Below are 12,189 nucleotides of genomic sequence, written 5' to 3' on the forward strand. Positions count from 1 at the left end.
TTTGATCTTTGATCATAAGGAAAATGCATCAAAATTCAATTACTTAAATTCCCATTAATATTATTTTCAATTTCAAAATAAAAAGTTCAGCAAGGATAAGCCAAGGCTTACTTTTTTAAGGATTATTTCTATGTAATCTTTGCTGTGTCTGTTGGGCTTTTTGCCATTAAGAAGTCAAAGCCTGCATGTAACAGATTTCCACACGCTTTGCTGATCCAGCTGGTTTTCCAATGCTTTGCCCCTTGTGTGTACAGTACAATAAGAACAGAAAAATGGAGCTAGATCAGAACAAGAGCATAAGTTGAAGATCATCTTACCACTGGGTAGTCTGAGAGAGGACCACACATCCTGAGTGCCCCAGTCAGCTGAGAGTGGAGGGCAGTTGACAACTGGGTAAGCAGTGTTACCAGACATCACTGGCCCCAAGCCATTGCTTCTGCCAGCCACTGCAACAAACACTGTTGGGATTCCATCTCCTGGGGAGGAAGACATTTGGAGATAAGCAATCCCCCTTGTTCTCTACCACTTGCTTTCATGGAGCTTTGTCTGAGTTCATAGCTGTGTTTGCAGTCATCTTTTCAATTCCATCACATGGCACTAATATTTTGTGTCCAACTTCCTCTTTTAGAGAATTATCTTCTAAGAAATCTTACATCCTTAAATCCCAGCTATGTTTACCAGACACAGCTGAAATTAGCATTTCTTACTCTGCCTCTGAGGGGAAGTCTCTATCAGAGGAAGAGATGCTGGTAAACTTTACAAAGAACATAGCCATTAATCCTCTGGCATCTGTAAGTGTTCCTCTCCTTAAATCTGAAACAATTCACCTCAAAGTAAGTGTTTTAACTATGATTACCACATTTGTAGTTTCACCAAGTAGAATGGTATGCATAGAATGTGTATACTCCCACAGAAATAAATAATTCCTGTATCTCCTCTGCTAGGCTAGACACACTTTTGAAGAGATGTTAAGTCTTCTTGGCAAAGAGAGTAATTTAAAGCAAACATTTTTTTCTCACAGCATCTAAAGTATTAAGCAAGAATGTTTTCATCAAACAGAAAAAACATGGTGGAAGCAACATCTGCCTAATACAACACATGAGAATATTCAGTCAGTCAGAGAAAATGTTGTCCTGCTTTGTTTCAGAAATGCTGGCATCACCAGAAGGTACTACAGTAAACCTATTAACATGATCAGGGCTTGGGCAAAGCATTTCTGATACTGAGATAAAAGCAGAGGTACACCTTTGAGTAATGGAAGGTGTGGCAGCACAGCAGGACAATACATTACTCTAAAATTACCTAAAGCAGTCATGCTACTAGCAACTGTGAAACAACTGTAACACAGCTTGCTGTTCTGTTTAACAAAAAAATGGAAAAACCCCACATCAATCTTTTAAGTTGCCAAGTCATTTTGAAACATGATGCTGTGTCAATCCAAAACAGTATTTCTTGGCATTTACCTTCATATTCTGCTTTGATCCTCAGGGTTTCATCTGGCCCTTTGTGAGCAGAAGTCACTCTTAATTCACAAGGAATTCCAAAGGTTGCACATGCCTTTTTTATTTTTTCACAGTGACTGAGGTCAGAAGAAGATCCCATTAACACCACAACTCTACTTTGGCTCTTTGTTTTTAGAAGCAACTAGAGAAAACAGTGGAGAGGGAGAGGAGAAATAAAAGCAGTCAACAGGATTGAAGGCACACAGTTATCAAAGTCTAGATGTGTTGTTTATAAAAACAAGTACCTCCACTCTTTCTGAAACCCATTCAAAGTTTCTCTTAACCATTTGCAGTGCTTCAGGAGTCACTTCTTTCAGGTCCCGATAGGACTGGAAAAAGGAAAACAAAAGCATTGAAGTGTTGTGGTTAAACCCCAGGCAGCAGCAGAGCCGCACACAGCCTCTCACTCACTCCCCCACCAGAGATCAGGGAGAGAATCTGAAAGGTAGAACTGAGAAAACTCATGGGTTGCAATAAAGACATTTGAACAGGCAAAGCAAAAGCTGCACGCACAAAACAAAAGAAGGAATTCATTCCCTGCTTCCCATGGGCAGGCAGGTGTTCAGCCATCTCCAGGAGAGCAGGGCCCATCACACATAACTGTGACTTGGAAAGACAAACACCATCAATTCCAAAAGTCTCCACATAACCATTTCCTCTTCCCCCACACTTTATATACTGACATGACATGGTCTGCAATACCCTTTTGGTGAGCTGGGGTCATCTGTCCCAGCTGTGTCTCCTCCCAGCCTCCCACACATCCCCAACTTCCTCACCAGTGTGGCAGCACCAAAAGCAGAAAAGGCCTTGGGGTCTGTGTAAGCCCTGCTTAGCAGTAACAAAAACATCTTTTTATTATCAACCTCCTGTTCAGTACAAATTCAAAACACAGCCTCATATTAGCCACTGCCAGCCAAAACCAGCAGACAAAGTTAATATGGTTTGGGTACACAAAAGACTAATTTTGCTACCATAATTGGTAAGAATTATTATTATACCTCAAATGAAATATTTGCACAGTTTCTAGCAATTCCAGGCATAAACAGCCTTCTACATTGCAATTTATGCCCATGTACAACACAAAAGACTTTCAGCCACAGGGATATTAAGATTTTGGAAGCTTTCCACAAGGAAAATTTAAGGAAAAACATACAACTTCTTTAAAATTGAATTTCTCATGACACAATTGCCTGCACAATTGCACTGTACCAGCCTAAGTTCTACATGATATTATCATGTACCTTATTTTAGGAGACTGTCAGAGCAATTCACTCAAGCATGCTACTACATAATTCAGATCAAGTCAACAACAGAGCAGTTTTTCTTCCCAATTTAAAATTAATACTGTTCCTCCCAGGTACACTTTGAAATCTTCCCCTGTGGCCTACAACACTTTCTCTCACAGGGTCTCTCACATGTTGTCTCAACAACCATGACAAACTCCTGGCAGCAGCATTCCCAAACCAGCTCCTTCATAACTTGTCACCTGGTAATTCAGAGATATTTGTGAAGTGTAAGTTTGAAACAGAACTTGTCCTATATTTAAACTTGCTTGCAGGCCTCATGTGGGCACAGGCTATTAGCAACACTTTTGGAGGCAACATTATTGAATTCATGATTAACTAAAATAAATAACAAAGAAAAGCATCCTCACTGCAGTTCCATCTCAAGTATCAGCATATCTCTACTAGTAGAGGATAACAGTAATTAATCTCTGAATAAACTGAGAAACTTGGAGGCAGACCTGGGAACCAAAGCTTCTATTCTTCACACCTATCTGTTATCAACTATTTTAGTATCTGTGCAAGTCAGAAATCCTTATCACTCCTGGAAACCCCACACTTCACTATGACAGCTCCAGTTAATAGTGCTGTTGGGTATTCCAGCTGAAGATATACAGACAGGATTTTTTCCTACCATAAACCAGATAAATTATTTAATGAAAACAGGTTTTGACACAAGGGACCATACAAACTGCTCTGTAACAAGGTTAGACCACCTAGAAAAAGCCACTCTGAAAACAAATGGTAAACTGTAGGCTTTACTTTCTCCATTCTTCTTCCCTGCTCACTTGGAAGGTAAAGATTAAAGCACCACCTGTTTGTCCTTTTGCTGGCTTCTGTCTCCTGCTGGCCACAGTCTCCATGAATCATTGTCAATAACATCAGCAAGAACAATTTCTTTTGTCAGCACATTAACACCAAATTCGATCTAAAAAGACAGTAAGAATCCTATTTTAGTAATTATACACTGCTATTTTTCCCTGTCAAAAGCAAGATCATGAGAAATTAGATTCTTCTACCTTCAGGTCTACAAGAGTGCAGTTTTGGGGCTGCCATGCTTTTTCCAGGATCTCAAAAATGGCTTGAGTAGAACGAGACATAATGTCCACTTCAGTCTGGCCAATTGTAAGTCCAGCAAAACAGAATTTTGCTTCGATTATTTGCTCTTCAGACCACTGTGGATCATTATTAGCATCATCCTGTTAAGAAAACCAGAACAAATACATGATGTAATTTAAGGTTGCTATAGGAGGAAAATAGCCATTAAAAGATACAAGGTTTTGTGTTTTTTCCTAAGTAACAAATAGAGGCTTCAAACTATCATTTTATGATTAGCATTAAAAAAATGACAGTAACATTGAAAACACTTGCTGTAAAACACCTGACCATCTTTAAGAGTAACAGGGTACATCACAAACACTTTCGATTATAGCTCACCAGATAAATCTATAAGCACACATTCCCAAAGGAGTTCAGAATCCTAAAGGACTAGCTAGCTACTTACCCTCACCATACAACCACTGTTTAATTTCTTCAAATATATCAACACATCTGTTTCAGCTGATGTATTAAGCTTATGCCTAAGAAGCCCTTATACCTATATTTTTGTCATTTTCAGTACAGCTTGGTTTGTTATTCTTCAATTGTACTGTAAGCCACTACTGTATGGACATGGGACAAAACAGCTTTTGGAAAAGAATGCAAGAAAACATCAGAATGGCAAAACTACTGAGAGTAAGAGGATTGGTCAGCCACTAGCACTACTTGCTTTATCTGTCAGCATTTTAAAGGAGATGATACAGAATTTTAGCTCTGCTTAAGTTTGATTAACATCACAGGAAAGGAAACTTACCTTGAAAAACATCTCAATTTTGGGTGGGTAAAACTTGTATCCTTCTTTGACACCAGGGTTTCTCTTGAGGAAGGAGCCAGTAGCAATTCTTCTGCACACCCATTCAATCGGGATCATTTCACAGTGAGCTGCTATGAACGCTGTGTCACTCTGTTTCCTGACAAAAGCTGTTTTGATGCCTAAATGAAAAGACAGCAGCTTAGTTCCATTAGTAAGCACACTCCACAGCTAGAATAGTAGTCACAAACATCTTTAATTTTAAGTACATCTGAATCTTGTCCTTCCCTTTACTTAAGGGACAAATCTTTTCATGGTATTTTTGCCCACTCCAGCCTTGCAAAAGACAAGTATCTTCCACAAGTCATTAGTTTTGCCAATTTTATCACACAAAAATAACTTTTAACTCAAATCCTATTTTTATAATTCTGTTCACAGAGCCTTAAAAATTAAATCTATCCTTCACAATGTTTTTGTTTGTTTAAAAAAAATAGCAGCAACCAAGTACCCAACCATGTTCTCTGGTGAAAGATTCATTATAGATTGAACAGTAATTGGAGCCTTTCAAAGGAGTAACAGAGCACAGCAGTCTTTACAGCTTTGCTTAATAAAAGCAGATGGGGCAGAGAGAATGGCTTTGTTCTCCCTTTCATCACAAACCAAGTTATTTAGGACACTAGATCTCGGTGATTTATTAGGCAAAAGACAGATTGAGAATCATGTGCACTCAAACCTGTTGCCACAAGTTAACCTTCTTAGATAATTGTAAGATGATGGACTACATATTAAACAGGGACAGCCAACATGCAGATCAGCATCCCAAGTGCAAAATGGCTCTTTTTTCAATTTCACTCTTGAGGAAAGTCCCACCTTTCTCCCTGACTGCTGCAAGTAGGCAAAACCCTACAGAAGGAAGGCCTTGTAAGATCATGGCTCAGGCCTCTTACTTTGGCTAAGTAGAAAAGGACTATGGGAATGTGACTCAGCTGAGTTAGAGGTAGAAAAACAAATTATATAACCATGGTCTGTTCACATCATGGGTTATGGTGGTTGGTTGAATTATGTTTGTTATGATTTAAAACTATGTGGCTGACAATGGGCTAACTGATTAAGAAAGCCTGGTTTTTGCCAAAAAGCAGCTCTGCTCTGCACCTGCCTGGGGACTGTGTCGCATACCTGACCAGGGCAAGACAACTGCCAAGCCCAGTCAGCATCTGCCAGAAACAGAAGGCAAAGGAGCTGTACTCAGTCAAACCAAGCAGTTCTACTTCATTCCACTTCCAGAACCATTAAGGAAGAAACAAAAAGTCTCAAAATATGAACACTGACTCTTCAAAGTTCAGAGCATTTCCTTCAATGGCAGAAGGATTTAAATAATCGAACGTACATTAAGGCCCCATCTGGTTCACTATGACATTTTTCATCAGTGCAGATGTGTGCTTTTGCTAGGCTGACATTCGCTCTATTCTAAAAGGGAGAGAAACTTTAACAGAACTTCGTAAATCATCACCTCTGAAAGAGCAGGTAAAGAAGAGTTGCGCAAGGCAAACAAGCAAACACCCTCTACAACAAGGCATTCCCACTATCTGCATCTACACCACTGAAAGAAGGAAACTGGAGAAGAACCTCAAAGTTATTTTGTTGCTTTAAAATGCAGCTGCAGTTTACTCTGTGTGTTTTTCCATGGCACCTGTGGAAGTTACCAATACTACTCACTCATGGGTTTCTGAGAGGTCAACAGAATGGCCTCTTGTTAAAAGCACACACATCTGTAGGATATGAAGTATTTTGATTGTTATCCTAACTATCACCATTCAAGAATTGGGCAAAACATCTTACTAATTGCTCCTAAATGAAAATTAGAAGTTTTAATTGACTGCAAAAATAATCAAATACCTAGGAGGCTTCTTAGTAGTGTATTCACAACAGGCTTCCCAAGAAAGCCTGTGACTGGGGACTACACCAGTCTGTATTTCTGGTATGTATTTCTGTGTAAAATATGGGCTGAGACAAAGCTATAACTCTAGAGAAACCATCCTTCTCTTTCTCATACGAGCCATGCTAGGACTTCACAGTTAGCTATCACCACACCTTGTAACAGATACTACAAATTCTAGAGTAACTCAGCTGGTGCCTGAAGCATTCTTTGAGCGACTGTTCCAAAGCACCTGGAGCACACAGTTTATAAGCAATCTTAGCTAAGCTTAGTAGTGCCTGTATTCCAGTCCTGTTAGCAGACTCACCACCAGCACGAATTCCTCTTTGTAACTTGCCAACTACTCAAAGACACTTTAAAATGCTTTCACACCCAACTGAGAGGGGTCAAAGACACTCTAATTTTGTTTCAGCTTACATACACAGATTTCACAATGCCTAGACATAGTGTGGTAGTACCATTAGCTATAAGTGTTCTATGCATGCACATGTAGTAAAGCAAGGCAGATGCATCCAGTCCAGAGTTACAGGTAAGGAAGTGTAGGATATGGAAGATCTGACAAAAGCAGAGGGAAGGGGCTTAAAGGCACGTCCAAACAAGCAGGAGAAACTATTGCAGTTATCTGCAACACTAGATTACTGCAGACACTATCGTGTTCCAAACGAACAAGTCAGTCACCCAGCTCTTAAGTACCAGAGAGAAAAGCATAATTAAAAGCTAATAAAAAAGAGACTAAAAACCACAAAAGCCTCAAGGCAGGTTAAACTCTTTTATAAAACAATACTGTTTTGTAATAACGTCTGAAACATACAAGCATACACACTCTGCCTTTAAAATACTGACCAGCTTCCTGAAGCAGCTGAAACACACAGCTCGTCGTTGTGTTGGAAATGGCAGCCTTCCCTTCCATTCGGTCTTTCCTGGCTGCATTTCCCGCCGTTATTTGGTCTTTTGACTGCATGAGAACACATCCTGGGATATCTGGCAGCTCGTACACTTCTTTCGTTTTACCTTCATTAACTTTTTTGCCAAGCTTCAAGTCTAGAGGAACAAAAAGTAAAACACGAAAAAAAAAAAAAGTAATTTTTGCATCGCAAAGATTTGTTTACTTCCGCACGCAGAGCCACCCCGACCACGAGGAGCTTCCCGAGCCCCGACCCACGGGGCGATCAGGCCACGTTCCCCCAGCAGCGAGGCCCAGAGCCCCGCTCAAGGCTCCCGCCCGACAGCACGGGGCCCGCGCCAGCCGCGGCCGGGCCGCTCCGGCGGTGTCCCGGCCGCCCCCACGGCCCCGGGCAGCCGGGAGCTGCCGCCTGAGTGCGGCGGCCGAGAGCCCCGCTGCTTTTCGGCTCCTTCAAACTTCGGGGGAGTCCCGGAGCTCCGCCACACGAGCGGCGCGGGGCGGCTGCCGTCCCCAGCATCCTGCGCCTGGAGCTGCCCCCAACACCTCTCCTGCAGCCGTGCCCACCCTCGCGTACGAGCGACTACCCATGGAAAAATAAAAAAAAAACCCAAAAAATTAAAATCACTCCGGGAAAAAGTTGGTACTCAAGCACCTACACCCCAAGCCGCTGAGCGGGCACCGGTCCCCCGAGAGCGGAACCTCCGACCGACCGACCGACCCACCCCTGACGGCCGCCCGGTTACCTGATGCTGCGGGGGCCATGGCTGCGGCGGGAGCGGGCGCGGGCACCTAGGGCACAGGAGAGAGCCTGAGCGTACACCGCAGGGCTCGGCCGCCGGGGTAAGAAGGGGCCGGCGGAAGGGGCGGGCAGCCCGGGCAGCGGGCCGCGACGGCGCCCGCCAATCGCCGCCCTACGCCGCGGGGCGGCCCCGCCGAGCCCCCCGAGCGAACCCCGGACGGCAGCATCACCCTCCGACCCCGTCCCGTGCAAACACAGCCCCGGCCCTCTGCCCGGCCAATGCCGGCGCCACGCCGCGCTCGTGCCCCCCGCACTCTCACCCCGCGGGCAAACATCCCCTGGGCCTGGGGCGCCCCGCGGCGTGGCGGGCAGAGTGGAATCTAGGGGAGGCGGGGCCGGGCGAGGCGGCGGAGCGGGTCGGGGGTGCGGTGTCGCCCCCCCCGTATGTAAATGAGGGCGGGAGGTGCCCGGCGGGCCACCGGGATCCCCGGGCGGAGCGGCGTTGTGGGCTGAGCGCGCCGCCGGCAGCAGCGCGCGGGAGCGGGACCGGGAGCTGGAGCGGGGCCGCCGCGCCACCACGTGCTGCCCGCGCCATGGAGCTGGAGGAGCTGGGCATCCGGGAGGAGTGCGGCGTGTTCGGCTGCATCGCCTCCGGCGCGTGGCCCACGGAGCTGGACGTGCCCCATGTAATCACGCTGGGGCTGGTGGGGCTGCAGCACAGGTAAGAGGGGCGCGGGGGCCGCATGTGCCCGGACGGGGCTCGGTGTCGGAGCGGGCCGCGGCGGCTGCTCGGGGCCGTGCGGCGGCACGTGCAGCCTGCAGGGCCTCGGGTCTCCGGCGGCGGGAGCGCTCGGGGAGGGGAGCGCTCCGACCGGTCCCTTCCGCTCCGCCCCGGCGGGGAGCCCCGGCAGCATCCCGGAGGCGAAGGGCAAGGAGCACCCCTCCGCCTCCTGCCTCCCGAGCCGGTCCCGCCGAAGAAGAGCTGTCGAACGGCTATGGAGCTCGGCTGCATCTCGCCTGAGTCGCCCCCGCTCTCGTTACCGGGCCCGCGCCACCGGCCCGGGCGTTCGCACCTCCCTGCGCGGAGCCCGCGGTGTGGCTGAGCTCCGGGCGGCGTGGCCGAGCCCCAGGTGGCGAGGGTAAGCCCCGGGCGGCGGGGATGAGCCTCGGGCGGCGGGGATGAGCCCCGAGCAGCGGGAGTGAGCCCCGGGCCGCAGGGGCTACGCCCCCCACAGCGGAATGCACCCGCCGCCCCGTCCCAGCCGCCCCGAGCGGGAGGCCCGGCCGTCATTCTCAAGATGCTCACTTTAAAGTGTAAGTCACACAATCTGAGGCTATCGAAACTGAGCAGTTCTTAAGCGTTTTTAGGCTCCTACTGGCGTTAGTGGTTTAGATTGATCATCACGATACAGTAAAACTTCTACCTGACGTCTCTACGGCAATGTACAACAGACCTGATTCACTGTCATCCATGCGGATGCAGAACTACAGAATGAAGTTTGGGTTCTGCTTCCATCTGGTTGGTATTCAAAATAATAATGGTATGGAGTGACATATACCAGTCATTTTTTCAGTGGTGCCAGAAAGGTATATCGTCCTTGTGGGAGCACATGCACAGGTGGGCAAGCACAAGATCGTTCGGTAGTACGTGCTGAGCCCGTTTGCTGTGCTTGACTCCACAGCTGGAAAGTGTGCTCAGTAAACACGCTCCTGACAGTCTAGCAGGTGGGCTACTTAGGTAACCTGTGCATGGGTAAGTACACATGCACTCAATAGATAAAATACATTCTTTGTATTTCTCAGGTCACAGACATGCAAATGTTGCTCTGGTTTTGGACCAACAATAGGAAATCGTTTACATGGACAGTTTCTTACAGTAGAGTTTCATATATTTTTCCTGTTAAAATGCTGCATTCCTACTGACTCTCGTATGCTAATAATTCTCTTTCAACTGCAGGTATATATATTTTGCTAGTGTCCACCAAAAATGTTTATATTTGAAGTGATACAGCCAAAGTCCCAGGAACAAAGCCATGGTTTTCGTGTAAATTGAAACAATAGTCTCATTTTAGCTTGCATTGATTTTCTCTGAAGAGGTTGGAAATAATCTTACCTTGTTTGTGCTTACAATTACACTGGTAGACCTGGAGTATTTTAGGTGGGATTGATGTATTATTATTTTGTATCTTATTATCTCAATTTTCATTGCAACCTTATTTCAACTTTTCAATATGCTTTGTTTGTTTTTTTTTTTTTTCTTTGATGGGCACTTGACAAATATATTTAATTTGCTTGACCTTTTTAATATCAGATATCCCCCATGGAGGACACAACACAACTGTACACGCCAATATTTATACCATGATTGAAATTCGTCATTCATTCACAAATTCTACAGGAAGCTGCACACTTAGTGGCATATATGCACTACCTCTGATTCTGATCTAACTCAGTAATGGTCAAAAATTTTAAGGGATGCTTTCCTAAAGGCATAAACATTGCACCTGTAAAAGTGAAACAGTCTGTTCCATTAAGTATACCTTTGCAAGCACTCAATAAAGTTCTGTTCAATAGCTGAGATGTTAATGTTCCTATTCTCTTTGCTAATGTTTCTGTCTTTGCATTTCCTATTCCAATGGGTAGAAGAGCTGCCATCCGGATCAGGAAGTAACAAGATAACAGATATTTTTACTTTTTGGAATGTCTCTTGAAAACCAGAGTTAAAGTTTAGCATTAACTGAATCAGTAAACTACATTAGGCCCATGATTTTGAAGTTAAAAAGGAAGACATGTCTCTTAACCATAGGTCTTTAAAAAGAAATGGAAGAAGATTATAGTAAGTATTAATGGGCTATCCAAGTCAGGCCTGAGTTGCTAGCATAAATTTGACTGGCCACTAGAAAATACAGTCCTTAGACATCACCTTCAAATTGGTTAGGATATTTATATAATGATTGCTGCCCTTTGATATAAGCATGTTCTTCTATATTCAAATTAGTCCTGTGCAATAAATCAAATTACAGAATTTGGCCCTTAATTTGTCTCAGATTTTAACATTTAGAATATTAAAGTACAGCATTGTATCAAGCTGCATTTCTGAGATGCCTGGGCCACAAAGAGCAGAACATGTTATAATTTCTAATCTTTGAAATCTTACCTGTATATGTAAAAATCCAGAGTATTTGTTAGAGGCCACAAAAACATGCAGCATAAATTCTTTATGCTTTGTGTTCTGATACAGCTGGTTGCAGCAAGGTGAAGGACTTGGCTGTTTCTGATAAATGGCCAAGAATGAGTTGATACTTTTTATTACTGTGGCATTGAAGAGCTTTTCTTCACTGTGGATGTTTGCAGCTGAAAACTTGAAACTCTGTATGCTTCATCATGCAACCAAAATACTGGAGCATGTGTTCAGTGGTGTGCATGAGCAGTGCTTGCAGCTTCACTCAATGAAACTGTTCTGCATTAAAAATTGATGTGTACATGTAAGCAAAGTTTGAGAGCCCACAAGTAGACTCATAATCAAAGACAAAAGATATTTGTAGTTTCACTATTGTGACATTAGCAGAAACAACTTTAAAAGTTGTTTGGGGTTGCATTTTTTTTCAATAATTAAAAAGCAACTGCTAGTTGTTGAGGCTTTAATTCTCACTCCTTTGCAGCAGAAGTTAGAACAGAGAGTTTTATTTGCTTTAACTTTGTAATGGTGAACTGTGAATTAAAACAAAAACCAGAATATTCTTACTCTCAGTCTAATCAAGGCCTTCAACACACTTAAAACATTTTATCAATTTAACTTGAAACCTTGGTAACATTTTACAGTAGTGAATTTTAGCAGTGAATGCTCATTAACTTAATTCTGTTCAAGCAAATCATGTTACTCTGGCATCAACATTAACAAGGCTTAAAAGTGGATGGTCTAAATCATCTCTGCATTTTGTAAGCCAGGGAACAGAGTCACTGCAAAATCCACTGA

At 44.2% G+C, this 12,189-nt stretch overlaps 2 protein-coding genes across 4 annotated transcripts in view; one reads left to right on the plus strand and one right to left on the minus strand.

Moving 5' to 3' along the window:
• The window catches only part of PAICS (phosphoribosylaminoimidazole carboxylase and phosphoribosylaminoimidazolesuccinocarboxamide synthase), a 41,073-nt gene that overhangs the window by 1,542 nt on the left and 27,342 nt on the right, over positions 1-12,189 (minus strand). For all 3 annotated transcript variants that reach the window (XM_074541482.1, XM_074541481.1, XM_074541480.1), the window contains 8 exons: positions 8,218-8,263; positions 7,414-7,611; positions 4,638-4,816; positions 3,805-3,984; positions 3,600-3,713; positions 1,748-1,831; positions 1,464-1,644; positions 318-476 (listed from right to left, as the gene is read on the minus strand). In XM_074541482.1, coding sequence (XP_074397583.1) covers positions 318-476; positions 1,464-1,644; positions 1,748-1,831; positions 3,600-3,713; positions 3,805-3,984; positions 4,638-4,816; positions 7,414-7,611; positions 8,218-8,263 — 1,141 coding nt within the window. The remainder of the gene's footprint in view (positions 1-317; positions 477-1,463; positions 1,645-1,747; positions 1,832-3,599; positions 3,714-3,804; positions 3,985-4,637; positions 4,817-7,413; positions 7,612-8,217; positions 8,264-12,189) is intronic.
• Positions 8,465-12,189, plus strand: part of PPAT (phosphoribosyl pyrophosphate amidotransferase) — a 43,487-nt gene continuing 39,762 nt past the window's right edge. The window contains exon 1 of the mRNA XM_074541484.1: positions 8,465-8,934. Within this exon, the coding sequence (XP_074397585.1) occupies positions 8,807-8,934 (128 nt within the window). The 5' untranslated portion in view covers positions 8,465-8,806. The remainder of the gene's footprint in view (positions 8,935-12,189) is intronic.

The sequence above is a fragment of the Zonotrichia albicollis genome, chromosome 5 (assembly GCF_047830755.1).
Source record: "Zonotrichia albicollis isolate bZonAlb1 chromosome 5, bZonAlb1.hap1, whole genome shotgun sequence".
In the NCBI taxonomy this organism is placed as follows: domain Eukaryota; kingdom Metazoa; phylum Chordata; class Aves; order Passeriformes; family Passerellidae; genus Zonotrichia; species Zonotrichia albicollis.